Source organism: Muscardinus avellanarius (assembly GCF_963383645.1).
Source record: "Muscardinus avellanarius genome assembly, chromosome: 11".
Taxonomy (NCBI): domain Eukaryota; kingdom Metazoa; phylum Chordata; class Mammalia; order Rodentia; family Gliridae; genus Muscardinus; species Muscardinus avellanarius.
Window position 1 is genome coordinate 56620773 of NC_137797.1, and position 20885 is coordinate 56641657.

Here is a 20885-nt window from a genome sequence, read left to right on the forward strand (position 1 = left end):
TACTGGCAGTCCTGTAACAATGTATAATCTACTTTCCACATACATTGTTTGATTTAATCCCTCTGGAATATCTGTTTTAGAGAATGAGGAGCTGATACTCAAGGAAGTTAATTACAGAAGCGGCTCAGGCTCTGGCACTGGTAAATGACAAATACAAAACTAAATCTCCCAATACCAGACACCCAGGCCTCATCACAAATGACAAGACCTTAGTCAAAGCCGCTACCAGGCCAGGCATGGTGGCACACACCTGCAATCCTAGTACTTGGGAGGCAGAGACAGGAGAATCGCAGGTTTGGGGCCAGCCTCGGGAACTTAGTGAGACCCCGTTTCAAAATAAAAAGTAAAATAGGGCTGGGGGTGTAGTTTAGTGGTAAAATGCCCCAGAACTTAATCTCCAGTAACACACATATACACACACACATGCTTTTACCAGATTGTTTTAAATTAATAATGTAATAATACCACTACAGATTATTAGGTTAAACTTACAGAGCATGCACTTCAATGCCAGCTACAATTCCAAGTCTTTCGTATGAACTAGTTAACAATAACCTTTAATTAAGAATATCAATAACACTACAGCTCAAATTAAAAATGTTAAAGGCTACTAAAAATACTATGAAGCCGGGCGTGGTGGCGCACGCTTGTAATCCCAGCATTCGGGAGCTTGAAAATGGAGGATCGTGGTCCACGGACAGCCTCAGGTACTTTGTGAGGCCCTCTGCAATTCAGTGAGACCTGGTTTAAAAATAAAGAATAAAAAATAGGGCAGGGGGTATAGCTTGGAGGTCGAATGCCCAAGGTTCCATCCCCAGACCCGCAAAAAAAAAAAAAAAAAAGTTATGACATCTGAAATTAATATCACTACAGCTCAAATTAAAAATGTTAAAGGCTACTAAAAATACTATGAAGCCGGGCGTGGTGGCGCACGCTTGTAATCCCAGCATTCGGGAGCTTGAAAATGGAGGATCGTGGTCCACGGACAGCCTCAGGTACTTTGTGAGGCCCTCTGCAATTCAGTGAGACCTGGTTTAAAAATAAAGAATAAAAAATAGGGCAGGGGGTATAGCTTGGAGGTCGAATGCCCAAGGTTCCATCCCCAGACCCGCAAAAAAAAAAAAAAAAAAAGTTATGACATCTGAAATTAATATAAGGCCAGTTTCTGGCAATCATTTTTGCAAGAAACATAACCAAAAGGAGAGGTTAAGGCTGGGAGTGGTGGTCCATGCTTCTAATCCTAGCATTCGGGAGGCTGAGACTGAGAATCACGGTTTATAGAGAGCCTCAGCAACTTAGTAAGACCCTGTTTCCAAATAAAATATAAAATAGGTCTGGGAGTATAGCCCACAGGTAGAAAAGCCCCTGGATTCCACCCCCAGTACCACACACACAAAAAAAAATAAGCCATGCATGGTGGCGCACACTTGAGGCAGAGACTGGAGGACCATGGTTAGCAGACAGCCTCAGCTACTTAAGGTGAGGCCCTTCACAATTCAGTGAGACCCTGTTAAAAAAAAAAAAAAAAAGACTACAAAATAGGGCTGGGGGTGTACCTCAGAAGTAGAATGCCCCTGGGTTCTATCCCCAGTACCACGAAAGGGGGGGGGGGGAAGTGGGGGGAAGCAGGAATATCAAAACCCAGAAGGCCACCAATTTATATATATTTTTTTATTTATTTATTTATTTATTAAATATATATATATTTATTTCTTTATTTTAAATCCCTAAAGACTCCTGAGCCCTCATAGGAAGAAGTTTCTACCAGATTCCACAACTCATCCCAGGCTCACAGAGTAACAGAAGGGGTCAGCAGAGCTGGAATGGCTGGGGCTGAGATGATCTCCATGGGTGGGAGCCGGGGCTAGGAGGGCAGCCCCAGTGGGCAGCTAGGCAGTCTGCGTAGCTCACCTCACTTGATCTTACGAAAACCAGACACAAGACAGTGACTAAGTCTCTAAACAATGAACACAAGACCTGCTGCAGGAAAGAGGAAAGCCCCCAGAAAGGAGAGGGATATGTAGTAGGATGTGTCACTCTTGAGTCAAAAGAAGGCCTGGCAAAACTCTGCAGCCAGAATCCTGCAGTCCAGGGAGATAAGAGGGAGGAAGTTTCCATTTCAACAGTGTGCAAATGTGTAAACTTACACATAAACCCCTGGACAGAAAATCACACTTTCCTATCCCTCGATCATTCTTAAGAGCCAGAGCTGCCCGCTTTAAAGGAAAAAGATGCTCAAAGACTTGAGGTGGCCCCAAGCAAGCTGAGGCCAGAAGCAACCGCTTCCTTACCTGAAACAAAGGCACCCCAGGGGTAGAGCAAGGGCTAGAAAACAGTGGTAATAATAATGACCTTCAGGAATGGCTGCAGATCCTTCCTCCCAATTTATTTCAATAACAAAGCAAAAAAGAGACACTAACTTCCTGCCACCTTTCCCTCTGGGTTCCAAGTTCACTTTAACCCTCTCAGCCACTGTCAGATGTTTGGCCTACTACCCTCAAGTGAAATGAGCTGGTAAACAATCAGACATTATGGGATTTTTGTTTTTCCATAACTGGGGAAGGAACCCAGGGGCATTCTACATGCCCAACCCTATTTTTTATTCTTTATTTTTTAAAACAAGCTTTCATTGAGTTGCAAAAGGCCTCACTAAGTAGCTCAGGCTGTGCGTGAACCTCGTGAACCTCGATCCTCCTGTCTCAGCCTCCCAAATGCTGGGATTACGAGTATTGGCCACCAGGCCCAGCCATAATGGGACATTTTAAAGATAACTGTTGCCGGGCATGGTGGGGCACGCTTGTAATACCTGCGCTGGGAGGCACTTGGGAGGCGGAGACAGGAGGATCCTGCAGGTCTTGCTGGTGTAAGAGACCCTGTTTCCGAATTAAAATATAAAAATAGGTCTGGGAGTGTAGCCCGGAGGTAGAAGGGCTTCCAGGAACCCCAGTACCACCAAAAAAATTTTTAAAAATTAAAAACTAAAGATAACAGTTAAGTTGTTGTTGGTGGTGTTGGTGGTGGTGGTGGTGGTGGTGGTGGTGGTGGTGTGTGTGTGTGTGTGTGTGTGTGTATGTGTGTGTAAGTGTAAAACAAGGAATGGAATCCAGGGACATTCTACCTCCCAGCTACACCCCCAACCCTATTTTCTATTCTTTATTTTGAAATAGGGTCTCACTGAGTTGGCAAAGGACCTCACTAAGTAGTTGAGGCTGTCCACAAACCATGATCCTCCTGTCTCAGCCTCCCAAAATGCTGGGATTACAAGCATTCGCCACCACACCCAGCTTTATTCTTTTTTTTTTTTTCATGGTAATGGGGTTCCTGGAAACCCTTCTCGGGGCTACACTCCCAGACCTATTTTATATTTTTATTTGTAAACAGGGTCTCTTAAGCCACCGCAGCAGGCTTCAAACTTGCGCGATCCCACGCCTGGCTTTATTCTTTATTTTGAAATAGCATCTAAATTGTGGAGGGACTCACTATTTAGCTGGAATCCTCCTGTCTCAGCCTCCCAAGTACTGGGATTACAAGTGAGCGCTACCATGGTCAGCTTGTTAAAACTGATTAATGCTCAAACCCTGTCACACAGACTGCTAGTTTACAGACAAGGAAATTTAACTTAAAGATAAACAACAAGGAGCCAGGCGTGATGGCACAGGCTTGTAATCCAGCATTCGGGAGGCTGAGACCAGAGAATCGCGGTTCACTGATAGCCTCAGCTACTTAGTAAGGACCTCCACAACTTAGTGACACCCTGTTTCAAAACAAAGAATAAAAAAAATAAAAAATAGGACAGGGGAGGTAGCTTGGAGGTCAAAAGCCCCTGGGTTCCATCCACAGACCCGCAAAAAAAAAAAAAAAAAAAAAAAAAAAAAAGATATACAACAAGGGCTGGGCGTGGCGGCACACGCTTGTAATCCCAGCATTTGGGAGGCTGAGACAGGAGGATCACAGTTTGCATAGCTCAGAGGTAGAATGTTCCTGGGTTCAGTCAGAGAGAAAGAGAGAGAGAGAGAAAACGAGAACGCAGGACACTTGCCTGGCATGTTTAATGCCCTGAGTTCAAGCCCCAGTACAGCAAAAATAAAAATAAATAAAACTATAACAGAACTTTCTCTTCAAGATTGATGTGAAGTTGATTTGCTGATATTTGTGCTAAGTTTGCCTTATGCAGTCCATAAATTTCAAGAGAGACCCACAGGACGCCAAGATCACACTAAGCACAGCAGTTTCTTTTCTTTTTCTTTTTTTTCAGGTCTGGGGGTGAAACCCAGGGGCATTCACCTCCAATCTACACCCTCTGCCCTATTTTTTATTCTTTATTTTGAAACCGGGTCTCACTGAGTTGCAGAGGGCCTCACTAAGTAGCTGAGGCTGTCCGCGAACCACGATCCTCCAGGTCTCAGCCTCCCGAATGGTGGGATTACAAGCATGCACCACCATGCCTGGCTAAGCACAGCAGTTTCTAACTGCACCATGTGTCATCAATGGTCACAGGAAAAGCAAGACAGCAAGTTTCAAACTCCAAAAAGACCTGAAGGGACAGTGCCTTCCCCCTAAAAAAAAAAACTGGCAAGAAAAAGGCACTCCATGACTCTGTTTAAACAGAGACAGACCTGAAATGGAAAAAAAGTAATATTATTGTTTCTTTAACCATCTACATAATATTTATATTTTCCCATCACTGGGAAATTACTCACTGTAGTCAAGTACCCCTAAATTCACCTCTTGCATGCCACAAAGCTTGCATCTGCTTAAGGCCTGAATCAATAAGACTTCTATTGTTTAATTTCTCATCTCAAAAAGTTCCATTGAAGCCAGGCATGGTGGCACATGCTTGTAATCCCAGCATTTGGGAGGCTGAGACCAGAGGATTGTGGTTTGCGGACAGCCTCAGCTACTTAGTGAGGCCCTCTGCAACTCAGTGAGACCAGGTTTCAAAATAAAGAATAAAAAATAGCGCAGAGGGTGTAGCTCAGACGTCAAATGCCCCTGGGTTCCATCCCCAGACCTAAAAAAAAAAAAAAAAAAAAAAAGTTTCATTGAAGCCGGGCATGGTGGCACACGCCTGTAATCCCAGCACTTGGGAGGCTCAGTCAAGAGGATTATATGCTTGAGGACAACCTAAGCAATTTAGCAAAACCCTGTGTCAAAACAAGAAAATAAAAGGGCTAGGGTTCTATACCCTGAGCTCAATCCAAGAAAGAAAGAAATTAAAGTCTAATAAGATCAAATGAATTTTCACTTTCCGGGGAGGTCCTGCAAATTGTAAAACACCACAGATGCTAACCTTCATCTCAATATTTGTGCTTTTCTTTTGTAATACATTTAGCTATGTTGTTTTCTAATTTCATAATATTTTGCTTTGCTGGGTTTGTTTTTTATTTTTAGTGCTATGGATTCAACTCAGGGGCATTCTATCTCCAAGCTACACACCAGCCCTTTTTTAGTTTTGTTTTTGTTTTTGGTGGAACTGGGGGTGAAACCCAGGGACTTTTCTACCTCCAGGCTATACTCCCAGACCTATTTTTTATACTTTATTTGGAAATAGGGTCTCACTAAGTTGCTGAAAGCCTCACTAAGTAGCTGAGGCTGGCTTTGAACCTCTGCGATCCTCCTGTCTCAGCCTCCCAACTGGTGGGATTACAAGCACGTGCCACCATGACTGGCTTCCTTTTTACTTTTGAAACAGGGTTTTACTAAATTGCTACAGATGGAGCCGGGCGTGCCAGTCTACGCTTGTAATCCCAGCATTTGAGAGGCTGAGACAGGAGGATCGCAGTTCCTAGACAGCCTACTTAGTGAGGCCCTTTGCAACTCATTGAGACCCTGTTTGAAAATAAAGAATAAAGAGCCGGGCATGGCGGCACATGCTTATAATCCCAGTACTTGGGAGTCTGAGACAGGAGGATCACACAGGTTCGAAGCCAGCCTCAGCTACTTAGTGAGGCTCTCAGCAACTTAGTGAGACCCTGATTTCAAATAAAGTATAAAATAGGTCTGGGAGTATAACCCGGAGGTAGAAAAGCCCCTGGGTTCCACCCCCAGTACCACAAAAAATAAATAAATAAATAAATAAATAAATAAATAAATAAATAAACACACACACCACAGGTAAATCAGGCCAAACAAAAAGTTACAGTATAGCTGGGTGTGGTGGCGCATGCTTGTAATCCCTGCACTTGGGAGGCTGAGACAGGAGGATCTCACAGGTTCAAAGCCAGCCTCAGCTACTTAGTGAGACTCTCAGCAACTTAGTGAGACCCTGTTTCCAAATAAAGTATAAACTAGGTCTGGAAGTATACCCCGGAGGTAGAAAGGCCCCTGGGCTCCACCCCCAGTACCACAAAAAAAAAAAAAAAAAGTTACAGCATAAAAGATTAAGCTGCCATTTCCTACAGAGGCACCAACAAGCCTTTAAGCAGCTGGCAAAACCAGATTTCTTTCCAACTGCAATTTTTCAACAAGACGATAAGCCTATAAGTAAACAGTATGAAGTCTCTTTGGTGGGTGAGGGTGTGAGTAATTTGTCCAACTATCCTTTTTGTCAATACTTACTCCATTTATCTTAGGTTCCTTTGAATCTTACCAGGACAGTTGGAAAACTAGCCCTACATTTATTAAAAGCCAACAATAAAGAGGACTTGCAATTCCCCCTGCTCACAAGGTTAGTTAAAAAACAAAACAAACCCCAGTGGACTCCCCACCCTGTGTGCTCTCTGCACAATGCCCCACAGCGCCTTTCCTATGTGGTCACTCAGGAGTAATAAGCATTCTGTTCTCAGTATCAGTGATGTCAGCCGGAAATATGTTCTCAAGTGTTTCAAAATACCAACATATGTAATGTCCCCTTGGTATAAACAGTGTAAGTCATAAAAATAACCCGAAGTTCAGCTGACCACAAAAAAAGGGAACATCTACCCAGCTAAAACTGCACAGGACTCAAGAACAGTGTCCTCTGCAGACTTCCACCCGCGGAAGAGACACAAGGCCCCAGGCTGAGCATGCACAGTGCTCACACAAGAGGAAGATCCATCTAAAAGCACAGAAAAACATAAACTCTTGTCAAAGAAATGAAAATCAGCTGGACAAGGTGGAGCACGCCTGTATCCTCAGTTTTTGAGAGGCTGAAATAGAAGGATCACAGGTTCAAGGACAGTCTCAGCAACTTAAGACTATTTCAAAAATTAAAAAATAAAAAGGGCTGGGGTGTAGCTCAAAGGAGAAATGCCCCTGGGTGGTTCAATCCTTAGTACCACAAAAAGAAAAGAACGGAGCTGCCTTTACTCATTAAAATTTTCTTCTATAGGGGCGTGGTGGCGTATGCTTGCAATACTAGCATTCGGGAGGCTGAGACAGGAGGATCATGGTTCAGGACCAGCCTCAGCTACTTAGTAAGGACCTTCACAAGTCGTTGAGACCCTGTTTCAAAATATATTTAAAAATTAGGGCTGGGGGTGCGGCTCAGAGGTAGAATACCCCTGGGTTCCATTCCCAGTACTGCTAAGAAAAAAAAAAAAAAAACTTCTATTTCAATGATTATATCTTATGGAGCTTAGACTGCAATGAAACATAAAAAATTCAGTCATAAACCAGTCGTGATGTGGCACACCTATAATCCTACTACTTGGGAGGCTGAGACAGAAAGATCACAGGTTCAAATCAAGTCTCAGAAACTTAGCAAGACCCTATTTCATATTTTTAAAAGGAGCCAGGCGTGGTGGCACACACCTGTAATCTCAGCATCTGGGAGGCTGAGACAGGAAGACTGCGGTTCGCAGGCAGCCTCAGCTAATAAAGAATAAAAAATAGGGCAGGGGGGGAAGCTTGGAAGTCAAATGCCCCTAGATTCCATTCCCAGACCCGCAAGAAAAAATAAAAATAAAAATAGGGCTGGGGGCATAGCTTGGAGGTAGAATGCCCCTGTGTTCCATCCTCAGTGCTTAAAAAAAATTTTAAAGGGCGTGGCAGGGGAGTGGCTAGAGCATGGCCTGGTAGTGTGCATGCCTGTATTCTCAGTACTTGAGAGGCTGAGGCAAGAGGACTGCAGGTTCAAAGAAAAGCCTCAGCAACCTGGTGAGACCCTGTTTCCAAATAATAAAATCAGTCTGGGGTTATAGCTTGGAGAATGTCCTTGTTCAATCCCCAGTACCAAAAAATAAAATTATATATAATATATATTCATAAACTGAAAATACATAGAGCCCTAAAAACATTCATAACTTCATGTTCAGTTAAACTGCTTTGGTACATCTATTCTAAAAAAAAAAAAAAACTCATCCATAATGGAGAAGTTTCATACTCAAGATGTTCACAAGCCAAGTGTGGTGGTGCACACTTGTAATCCCAGCATTTGGGAAGCGGAGACCGGAGGATCACTGTTTGCGGACAACCTCAGCTACTTAACAATGCCCTCCGCAACTCAGTGACACCCATTTCAAAATAAAAAGACTTAAAAATAGGGCTGGGGATATAGCTCAGAGGTAGAATGCACCTGGTACAGGTTCTATCCCCAGTACCCCCCCCCCACACACACACAAAGTTCACAAGAGAGTTAGCAAAAATTAGAAACACTGTATTTTCCAATATTTGGGGAATAATGCCTATTTAATAGAATGCAATGTAGACATCAAAATGAGAATTAAGATCATGCAGCAATATCCCATAAACCAGCCAGTCACCTTGGCACATGCCTGTAATCCTAATTACTTGGGAAGTTCAGGCAAGAGAATTGCAAGCTCAAGGCCAGCATGGGCATTTGGAAAGACCCTGACTCAAAATAAAATTTAAAAAGGAAGCCGGGCGTGGTGGCCCACGCTTATAAACCCTGCATTTGGGAGGCTGAGACAGGAGAATCGTGGTTCGCAGACAGTCTCAGCTACTTACTTAGCGAGGCCCTTTGCAACTCAGTGCGACCCTGTTTCAAAATATAAAGAATAAAAAATAGGGCTGGGGGTGTAGCTTGGAGGTAAAATGCCATTGGGTTCAATCCTCAGTTATCACAACAACAACAACAAAAAGACATGAGGACACACACTTGTAATTCTCGTAGTTAGGAAGCTGAGACCGGAGGATTATAGTATTTGAGCCAACCTCACCAATTTAGCAACCCTCTGCAATTTAGTAAGAGCCTGTTTCAAAATAAGAAGTTAAATAGGGTTTAGGGTGTAGCTCAGCAGTAGAATGTCCCTGGGTTGAATCCCCACTATAAGAAAAAAAGAGGGGGATGTGGCTTAGTGGTAAAGCACCTGTCTCATATATGCAAGGCCTCAGTTCAATCCCCAGCAGTACAAAATTTTTAAAAGTTCCTGGAATTGAGCCCAGGGACATAGCAGGATTCAAATTTAACAGTACAGTGTTTATTAAAAAAAAAAAAAAAAAAAAAACTAGAGGTATCCAACAATATCATTTCTGGGCATGTATATTAAAGACTTGTAAGGTGAAGCCAGGTGTGGTGGCACACACTAATAATCCCAGGACTTGGGAAGCTGAGACAGGAGGATAGAAGGTTGCAGCCAGCTTCAGCTACTTCTGAGGCCCTCTGCAGCTCAGTGAGACCCTGTTTCAAATAAAAGAATAAAAAATGGGGTTGGAGGTATAGCTCAGAGGTAGAATGTCCCTGAGTTCAACCCCAATACCTCAAAAAAAAAACAAAAAATAGGGCTAGAGGTGTCGCTCAGAGGTAGAATACTCCTGGGTTCATTCCCCCAGTATTGAAAAAAAAAAAAAAAAAGATTTGTAAACTAGGTCTGTAACTGATACCTCTCTGTTCACAGAGACATTCTCAAGAGCCAAAAGTTTGTGAAATGAAGAAACAAAGAATGATACAACATCTACCATGGAATATTATTTGGCCTTAAGATGGAAAGGAATTCTGGCACATGCTACAATCTGGATGAGCCTTGAAAACATTATGCTAACTAAGCTAAGTCAGTCACAAAAAGACAAATATAGTACCGTATGATGTCACTCATGAGTAAACTCAGATCTTTGTAGGCAATTGCTAAGCCATGTGGGAGCAGGTTTCAAACTGTTTGGTTCACCATAGAATTTGAAACCCTAGTACCTAGTCTAACAGACTGTGAATATTCAGCTAACACTTGGAAAATGAATATAGAAAACTAGCCTTGCCAACTTTCTCTTCTTTTTTCAGACGCACACGCGCGCGCGCGCGCACACACACACACACACACACACACACACACACACACACAGCCAACCCACATCACTTTCAAAGGAACTCTGCTGATTACATTCCAACTCTTGTTAAATTCAAGATCTTCTAAAAAACCTATTCTTCGGGTCTCCAAATCTTAAATTTATCCCTTTTCTTCCTCTAATAATCTCGCTTTGTTTAGCATCTGGAAAAAGAACTCAGTGCCGCAATATGTAATTAGTAAATTATTCTTAGCTGACTGAATCATGGAGCAGCAGTTAACAATTACAGTCTATAAAATGCATATTAGGCTTGCTGTTTTAATACTCTATGAAATAATGAGCCCTATTTCTTTTGTAAACTGAAAGCAGAGTTGCATTTTGATGCCATTGGGACAATTTTATCCTGTTAGCTCACTTTTTTTTTTCTTAAAGAGGGAAGTTCCCCCACACAAAAGTTTCACAACCTCAAAATGCTGGTACGCATGACCCAGAATAAGCCAAGAAGAAACTATCCGCAACAGTAAAGGCCAAGTTCCCCCTTTACAAAGAATCATCTTTCTAGCACACTGCCATAGGCACCCACACACATCCATCTACAGCCACCCAGAGGGTAGATACACAAACCTCTGGGCTGTCAACCTGTCTTCGGCAGGCAGTAATGTTCAACAGAAATATAATTCTAGCCATGTGTATGTTTGTTGCTGCTGCTGTTGTTTTTGGTACTAGAGATTAAACCCAGGGGCATTTTGCCTCTGAGCTGCACCCCCAACCTTTTTATTTTGTATTTTGAAACAGTGTCTCTCTATTAATTGCTGAGGGTCTCACTAAATTGCTGAGGCTGGTCTCAAACCTACAATCCTACGCAGGGCGTGGTGGCACACGCTTGTAATCCTCCTGCTTGGGAGGCGGAGACAGGAGGATAGCGCAGGTTTGAAGCCAGCTGCGCTGGCTTAAGAGACCCTGTTTTCAAATAAAATATAAAAAATAGGTCTGGGAGTGTAGCCCGGAGGTAGAAGGGCTTCCAGGAACCCCAGTACCACCAAAAATATAAAAAGTAAAAAATAAATAAATAAGATAATAATAAAAAAATTTTTAAAAACCCTACAATCCTCCTGTCTGAACCTCCCAAATATTGGGATTACAAGCATGCACCACCATGCCCGGTTTCAGGTGTATAATTTTGAATCTGCAAATAGCCCTGTTAAAAAATAAATAAGGGCCGGGCATGGTGCCACACGCTTATAATCCCAGAGCTTGGGAGGCTGAGACAGGAGGATCACACAGGTTCAAAGGCAGCCTCAGCCGGGCGTGGTAGCGTGTGTTAGTTTATAATCCCCACACTTGGGAGGCTGAGGCAGGAGGATCTCACTGGTTCAAAGCCAGACCCGCAAAAAAAAAAAAAGCTCTTGACTAAAAAGTATTACTTGAAGCCGAGCATGGTGGCACATGCTTGTAATCCCAGCATTTGGGAGGCTGAGACAGGAGGATCGCAGTTCACAGATAGCGCAGCTAACTACTTAGTGAGGCCCTTTGCAACTCAGTGACACCCTGTTTCAAAATAATAAATAAAAAACAGGGCTAGGGGTGTAGATTGGAAGTAGAATGCCCCTAGGTTCCATCCCCAGTACCACACAAAAAAAAGACAAAAAATAAAATAGGGTCTCAAACCAGTGCATGGTTGTAATCCCAGCATTTGGGAGGCTGAGAAAGGAGGATAGTGGTTTGCAGACAGCCTCAGCTACTTAGTGAGGCCCTTTGCAACTCGGTGAGACCCTGTTTGAAAATAAAGAATAAAAGCTGGGCGTGGTGGTGCACGCTTGTAATCCCCGCGTTTGGGAGGCTGAGACAGGAGGATCGCACAGGTTCGAAGCCAGCCTCAGCTACTTAGTGAGGCTCTCAGCAACTTAGTGAGACCCTGTTTCCAAATAAAATATAAAAAAGGTCTGGGAATAAAGCCCGGAGGTAGAAAGCCTCTGGGTTCCACCCCTAGTACCACCAAAAAAAAAAAAAAGAATAAAAAATAGGGCTGAGCCAGGCGTGGTGGCACAGGCTTGTAATCCCAGCATTCGAGAGGCAGTTCGCGGACAGCCTCAGCTACTTAGTGAGGCCCTCTGCAACTCAGTGAGACCTAGTTTAAAAATAAAGAATAAAAAAAAAAAAAATAGGACAGGGGGTGTGTCTCGGAGGTCAAATACCCCTGGGTTCCATTCCCAACCCCCCCCCCAAAAAAAAAAATAGGGCTGAGATGCCAGGCGTGGTGGCGCACACTTGTAATCCCAGCATTTGGGAAGCTAAGACCAGAGGATTACATTTTGCGACAGCCTCAGCTACTTAGTGAGACTGTTTCAAAATAAAGAATAAAACAGAGGGCAGGGGGTGTAGCTTGCAGGTCAAATGTCCCTGGGTTCCAACCCAGTACCACAAAAAATAATTGCTGAGGGCCTTGCTAAATGGCTACGGCTGGCCTCAAATCTGAGAGCCTCCTGTCTCAGCGTCCAAGTACTGGGATTACAGACAACACCACCACAAAAGGGTGAGAGAAACTCCTGGAATGTATCCACCAGTTTTCACTGTTCCTTCTGATGAAGGTCCCTAAAGTGCTCTAATGCCCTTGGGCCAAATGAAGAGTCAAAATCAGATCTCCAACAGGAGCCTTTATCAAAAGGCAGCTATGTTTGCCAAGGCAGTGGGGAAAGCACGGGCTGAGGGCTGAGGGCTGAGGACTGAGGGCCGGTGCTCGGTGCTCCGGGCTGGGGTGGTGATCAGACCACACTAGGAAGCACTGGGTCAGCAGCATTTTTTTTCCTCCCAGAAAAAGAATGTTCACAGTATGACAGGCAGTGGCTGCCAAAGGAAGTCTAAAAAGAATAACCACATTATTAGATATTTTTAGCCTTTCTTTTCATAAATGTTTTGTTTCACTGCTTTCCAAATAATTCCAAATCTTGCAAGTTAGCCAGAAGAAACGGAATTGAGGGTATTGCTATAATCCCAATACTTGGGAGGCTGAGATTAGGAGGATCACAGTTTCAGCTACTTAAGGCCCTCTACAACTTGAGACCTTGTTTCAAAATAAAGAATAAAAAAGTTGGGCTGGGGGTATAGCTTAGAGATAGAATGCCTCTGGGTTCTCTGGGTTCCATCCCATGTCGGGAAAAAAAAAAAAATTGGGCTAATGTGGTGGCGTACACCTATGATCCCAGCATTTGGGAGGCTGGGACAGGCGGATCACAGTTTGCGGACAGCCTCAGCTACTTAGTGAGGCCCTTTGCAACTCAGTAAGACCCTGTTTCAAAATAAAAAATAAAATAGGGCTGGAGATGTAGCTCAGAGGTAGGATGCCCCTGGGCTCCATTCCCAGTACTGTAAAAATAAATAAAAAAGTGTCAGTAGTTCAAATGCACTTCAAGTTTCTTTAGATAGTTGGACTATTCTGTTTCTAATGCCAAAAGTGTCTCATTTTCATATTTCTATTAACTACTAAATGCTCCAGAAGAAAGATGAGCACCTTAGCAAATAGGGAAGATGAGCTCTAACAGGTTATAATAACAGCTGTAGGCCATCTCTACTCTTTGGAAATCGGAACGTGTCCTGTACTTATAGGTAGTTTGATTTTTGTTGCGAAATCCGAAAAGGCAAATTACAAATCATAAAACTGCGCTGGGCACGGTGGCGCACGCTTGTAATCCCCCGCGCTTGGGAGGCTGAGACAGGAGGATCGCACAGGTTCGAAGCCAGCCTCAGCTACTGAGTGAGGGTCTCAGCAACTTAGTGAGACCCTGTTTCCAAATAAAATATAAAACAGGTCTAGGAGTATAGCCCGGAGGTAGAAAGCCCCTGGGTTCCACACCCAGTACCACAAAAATAGAGAGGGGGGGAGGGAGGGAGGGAGGGAGGACGGACTAAAAAATAGGGCTGGGGTTGTAGCTGGGAGGTAGAATGTCCCTTGGTTCCATATCCAGTACTACACACACACACGCACGCACGCACGCACGCACGCACGCAAAAACAAATTATGAACTTGATAAATAACAATATGTGCAAAACAGAATTGAATTTTAAGAAATTCCTAGCCAAAGTGCGTGGTGCATACCTATAATCTCAATACTTGGAAGGCTCAAACACGAGGATCACAGGTTTCAAACAAACAATGTTTCAAAACAAAAAAATAAAAAGGAATATGGGTGAGCTAGGCACGGTGGCACACACTTGTAATCGGTGGCACACACTTGTAATCGCACTGCTTAGGAGGCTGAGACAGGAGGATCGCACAGGTTCAAAGCCAGTCTCAGCTACTTAGTGAGACCCTGTTTCCAAATAAAATATAAAATAGGTCTGGGAGTATAGCCCAGAGGTAGAAAGTCTCTGGGTTCCACCCCCAGTACCACCCCAAAGACAAAAAAAAAGGAATATGGGTGTCGCTTGGAGGAGAATGCCCTAGGTTCAGTCCCCAGCACCAAACACACGCGCGCGTGCGCACACACACACACAACCAGAAAAAAGAAAAAAAATCCTAATTGACAGAAGTCTGTATTTGCAAAGGGTAAATGAAATTTTAAAATCATTTTTATGCTGTAGAGTAACAAAACAGGAAAGTAAATTTTTAGTAAGAAAACCTGGACTCCATTAGGTGCAGCGGTACAAACCTGTACTCCTAGTGGTTGGGATGCTGGGATTGAGCTCCACAGGTGTGAAGCCAGCCTCAGAGGCTCACCAAGCTCAGTGATTAAGATTATAAAGACAGAATATATCAGACATGCAAGCAAAATATGGAAGTCACCTTGCACCAAACCAAAGGGCTGGTGGGAATGTTTATATCCAATAAAACTGGGATTATAACCAAAAGAATTTTAAAAATAAAGTGCTAGGGTGTAGCTGGGAGATCGAATGTCACCAAATTCAATCCTCAGTAATAAAAATTTTTTTTCAATTTAAAATAAGGAAGACAGGTGTGATGGCACACACTTGTAATTCAGCATTTGGTAGGCTGAGACAGGAGGATCAAGGTTCATGGACAGCCTCAGCTCCTACTCAGTGAGGTCCTTTACAACTCAGTGAGACTCTGTTTCAAAATAAAGAATAAAAAAATAGAGCTGAGGGTGTAGCTCAAAGGTAGAAAACCACTGGGTTGCATCCCCAGTAGCACACAAAAATAAATAAAAAATAAAATAAGGGTAGAGTGTGGTGGCACACACTTGTAATCCCAGTACTTGGGAGGTTGAGATCGAAAGATGCAGGTTCGCAAACAGCCTCAGCTACTTGGTGAGGCCTTCTGCAACTTAGTGAGACCCTGTTTCAAAATAAAGAATAAAAAAATCAGGCTGGGTGTGGTTTAGAGGTAGAATGCCCCTGGGTTCAATCCCCAGTACCAAAAAAAGAAAACCTAAATTCTAGCCTTCCGGCTACCTAAGTGTTGGCCCTAGACAATCACTTAACAATTCTTCCACTTTCATTAGGTTAATGTTCAAAGGATCTTGGGAGAATCATAGTACACAATTGAAAATAGTAAAAGGTCAAATATTATCAAACCAGGAAGCAGGGCATGGTGGCACAGGTTTGTAATCCCAGCATCTGGGAGGCTAAGACAGGAGGATATGGTTCTCGGACAGCCTCAGCTACTTATTGAGGCCCTTTGCAACTTAGTGAGACCCTGTTTCAAAATAAAGAATAAAAAATAGGGCAGGGGTGTAGCTTGGAGGTAGAATGCCCCTGGGTTCCATCCCAGACCCGCAAAAACAAAACAAAACAGGGCTGGGGGTGTAGCTCAGAGGTAGAATGCTCCTGGAATCCATCCCTAGTAATATATATATATATATATATATATATATATATATATATATATATATATATATATATATATATATAACATATTTTTATATATATTTCCATTCATGCATTCAACTAGTACTAAGCAATTACTGTATGCCAGGTAGTTCAGGCCCTGGGAATGTAGCAATAATACATGACATTCAAAATGCTACAGAAAAGTATCCTTTAGGTTTTTAGCCCTTTTTTATTTTATTTATTTATTTAGAGAGAGCAGAGGGCAAAAGAAAACAAGAAAAGGATAGCCAGACCTGGGTGTGGTGATCCAAGCCTTTAATCTAGTAGTTGGGAGGTTGAGACAAAAGGATCTATCTCAAGGTTCAAGATCAGCCTCAGCAACTTAGGTAGACCCTATTTCAAAATAAAAGATAAAGCCAGGCTTGGTATCACATACCTATAATCCCAGTATCTGAGAGGCTGAGACAGGAGGATGACAGGTTTGAGGCCAACCTCGGCAACTTAGTCAGACCCTGTTTTAAAATAAAAAATAAAGCCGGATGTGGTGGTACACATTTATAATCCTAGGACTTGGGAGGCTGAGACAGGAGGTTTGGGTTCTTGATCAGGCTCAGTACCTAGTAAAGCCCTCCACAATTTAGCGAGACCCTGTTTCAAAATAAAGAATAAAATATCAGGCTGGGTGTGTAGCTTGGAAGTAGAATGCTCCTGGATTCAATCCCCAGCACCACAAAAAATTTAAAATTTTTTAAAAAATAAATTAAATTTAAAAAAAAAAAAGCCGGGTGTGGTGGCACAAGCTTGCAATCCCAGCATTTGGGAGGCTGAGACAAGAGGATCTCAGTTCACAGATAGCCTCAGCTACTACTTACGCCCTTTGCAACTTGTTCAAAATAAAGAATAAAAGGCCGGGCATGGTGGGCACACACTTTTAATCCCAGCATTTGGGAGGCTGAGACAGGAAGATTGCAGTTCAAAGACAGCCCCAGCTGCTACTTCGTGAGGCCCTTTGCAACTCAGTGAGACACCATTTCAAAAATAAAGAATAAAAAAAAAAAAAAAAATAGGGCTGGGGTTATAGCTGGGAGGTAGAATGCCCCTGGTTTCCATCCTCAGTACTGCAATATAAATAAATAAATAAAATAAAGAATAAAAAATTGGCTAGGGATATAGCTAGGAGGTCGAATGAACCCTGGGTTCCATTCCCAGAACTGCAAAAATAAAATAAAACAAAACAAAATAAGATGGGCTGGGGGTATTGCTCCAAGGTAGAACACCCCTGGGTTCAACCCCTAGTACAAAAGAAAAGAAAAGGATAGCCAGGCAAGGTGGCCAATGCCTATAATCATAGTGCTTGGAAAGCTGAGGCAGAGGGCCAGAGGAAGGTAACTTAGCAAGACTCTATTTCAAAAATCTTAAAAGAGGAGGCCTTGAAGTATAGCTCAGAAGTAGAACACCTTGTGGGTTCAATCCCCAGTACCACACAGAAAGAAAATGATAACATTTCCTCTATGTCTTTAAGATTTTTGTTATTGTTGGGTATAGAAAGAAGTTGGGTTCTAACTCCCTTGCCTGGCAAGAGAAGAAAGAAATTTCTCATCCCCACCCCACCCCTTCCTCCCTACTGTATATTCACCGCAAACATCTTGCTTTCTCTGGATAGTTTCAAGAGTTCTAGAAACCACATTTTCCTAGTTTTTCTATCAGGTGGTAGAGCAATAAAAAAAAAAATCACTATTATCAGTAATAGATCCTTATAGCAATATCTTATTCCATTTTTCTAGAAAAAAGATAAATTTCAATCCTCTACTGTCAGAAGTGCTTGTCTTATAACCATAAGCCTAATAAAATGAAGAAAGGCTTATCTGATCTTACCTAAAAGAAACATTATACAAGAGTGTTTTGCTTTATAATTTTTTACTTCCTTATTCAAAAATCTTATCAGGAACTTAAAAGCCTTAGTCACTTTATAAATAAACCAAAATGTCCACTAAAACTCAGAGTTTAGAAGCCCTTCCCCAATTGGGAAATAACTCCTCTAACTCAGCACCTTGCATGTGTTAAGTTAGAAGAATTATACAGGCAGTAGCGCTTCAGAATATGTATATTAAGCTTTTCAAGCCAGGAATTCAGTCTTACTGTCATGACTTTCAATACAATCCTTCAAAAGACATATTAACATTAGATTAACTCTAAATAAGCAGTATTATGTGAGTGTAACCTACGCTAGATGAATTATTACACAAATTAGTACACAACACAGAACATACTATATGTATAAATCTAGAAAGAAATGCTCATTAGCCAGATGCAATGGCATATGCCTGTAATCTCAGTGCTTGGAAGGCTGAGCCAGAAGCTATCACAGGTTGGAAGCCAAGGTGCAGTAACTAACTAAAGGAGACCTTTTTTTTTTTAATTTTTAATTTTTTTCAGGTCTGAGGATGGAACCCAGGGGCATTAGACCTCCGAGCTACACCCTACCCTATTTTTTATTCTTTATATTTTGAAACAGGGTCTCACTAAATTGAGGAGGGCCCCACTAAGTAGCTGAGGCTGGCTGCAAACCGCAATCCTCTGGTCTCAGCCTCCCAAATGCTAGAATTACAAGCGTGCGCCACCACGCCCGGCAAGGAGACCTTATTTCAAAATAAAAAATAAAATAGAGTTGGAGTATATGTAGCTAAGAAATAGAATGCCCCTGGGTTCAATTCCCAGTGCCAGAAATAAACAAAAAAATTTAATAAAAAAAAAAGAAATGCTCTTTACTTGTAAAAGTACCAAAGCATTCTCAAATAATTCCAATCTCAAGATTCTGGCCCTCGTAAAGGAGAATGATACACCTGGAGAATCCAAGAACTGGCAAGTTTTCTGGAGACTACTAGCCACCCCTGGAATGGACTTCAAACTAACACAACAGGCAGGTTTCTAAGTGTCAAATGGCAACAGCAACATAAGTGGAAAGAGAAAACGCACAGTGGAGAAGGGAAAAAAAAGGGGAGGGCAGGAAAAGAGAAAAACAAGGTTACACACACACACACACACACACACACACACACACACACACGGAAACGCCATCTTTCTGTAACCCTGGGGTTATATGTAAGTGTCTCTGACTTCCAAACTCATGCCATCGCTACACTTTCTACAAAAATAAAAGAACAGCCTAGTGAATCGTGCGGCCTTAAGCCTGAGACAGTAAAAAGACTACAGCCTCCTGCCTCTGCACTTATTACGCATTAACCTTGGCTGCAGAATGAGAACACTTGACTTTTCCTTTTCATCGTCCTTCGCCCTCTGCTTCTAGTGTGGAATTTAAAAGGTTGAAAAGACGCCGGGTGTGGTAGCGCACGCTTGTAATCCCCGCGCTTGGGAGGCTGAGACAGGAGGATCGCACAGGTTCGAAGCCAGCCTCAGCTACTTAGTGAGGCTCTCAGCAACTTAGTGAGACCCTGTTTCCAAATAAAATATAAGAAAGGTCTGGGAGTATAGCCCGGAGGTAGAAAGCCTCTGGGTTCCACCTCTAGTACCACCAAAAATAAAAATAGAAATAAAAGGTTGAAAAGACTAGAACTTCCGAATCTTCGAAAGAAACCTGACCTCAGAAAGTGATTCAATAAACTGAAAAGGTTGAGCAAGGGCACCCTGGGCAGGCTTCCTCCCTGCCACCGAAAGAAAACCCCTCATCATCCGGCCCCCGAACGACTTCTCCGGGTTTTCGGCTCCAGGACGGTCTTGGATAGAAACGTCTGGCGCGCGCCTGTTGTTTTTTAAAAGCAACAAGTTTGTTCCATTACAGCCTTCTCTAATCTGATGTGAGCGTGGCCGGGCTGGCCGGCTTCCCGAGCGCGGCTCCCAGCGCTGCAGGCCGCGGCCCCCGTGCCCAGGGTGGGGGCCCCCACCCCTACGAAACATCGTCACGATCCGAGGCACTGGCACAAGTTCCCTTCCCGGGTCCAGCTTCCCACGGCATGCTTCCTCCAAAAAAGGAAGAAACCCGCCTAAAGCTCAGCTCTCGCCGGCTGCTTTCCACCTAGCCCCGGAGCTCGTTTGCAACACATTCGGGGCCCCTTAAACTTTACGGGCGCAAAGTCCCCGGAGTCCCGCAGCCCGGCTCGGCGAGCGCCCACCGCCCCCTCCCCCACCGCGCTCCCGGGGCGGGCGGGGAGGTCGCCGCGCTCCCCCCCACGCCATGCACGCCCCCGGCCCGCGGGCCCCGAGGACCCCGGCCCGCCGAGCACGGGCGCGGCCCCAGGGCCCGGGCAAGGGCGCGCAGGGCGGGCCGAGGGGCCGGGGCTCGGCGGCCGCAGGGGCCATCTGGCGCGGGAGGCAGGGGCCGGGCTCGGCCTAGGGCGCCCCACGCCCACTCGCACACGCTCCGGCCACGTTCCGGCCACGTTCCCGGGACCCCAAAAGGGGCCGCGGCGGCGGGCCGGCGCCCGCCTCCGTCCCGGCGAGCTCCCCCCGCGGAGACACATGGAGCCACGGGCGCCGCGCACCCACTCACTTGCTGGCCGGCGCGGGGCTTGCCCTGGGGCGCTCTCCTGAAGAAGGAGGTCCTGGCGGTGAAGAAGAAGTCCTCGGCGTCCTCCTCCAGGCTGCTGTAGCCGCTGCTCATGCTGCTGGCCCGGCGCGCCCCGGCCGCCTCCCCCGGGCGCAGGGGGTGCGGCGCCCGGCGTCCCGCGAGGTTCCCGGCGCGCCGCCCGAGCCGGCCCGCTGCCCCGCGGCCGCCGCTCCCCGGCCGTCTGCGCCCCGCCCCCGGGACAGGCCACGCCCCGGCCACGCCCCCGGTCCCCGGCCCGGCCACGCCCCCGGCCCGGCACGCCCGCGCCCCCGGCGCCCCGCAGGTGGGGCGCGGCACGCCCCTTGCAGGCGCGCCCGGCTTCCCCCGCCGGTCCGCGAAGCCGGTTTCCAGAGCTGAGTCCCGAGGAGCTGGGCTGGGG

General features: G+C 44.6%; 1 protein-coding gene across 1 annotated transcript in view; it reads right to left on the minus strand.

Annotated features, from left to right (window-relative positions):
* The window catches only part of RASSF3 (Ras association domain family member 3), a gene marked incomplete at both ends in the record, with an annotated part of 80128 nt that extends 59568 nt beyond the window's left edge, over positions 1 to 20560 (minus strand). Inside the window, one exon of the mRNA XM_080706167.1 lies at positions 20450 to 20560. Coding sequence (XP_080562293.1) covers positions 20450 to 20560 — 111 coding nt within the window. The remainder of the gene's footprint in view (positions 1 to 20449) is intronic.
* Between the last annotated feature and the right edge of the window lie 325 nt (positions 20561 to 20885).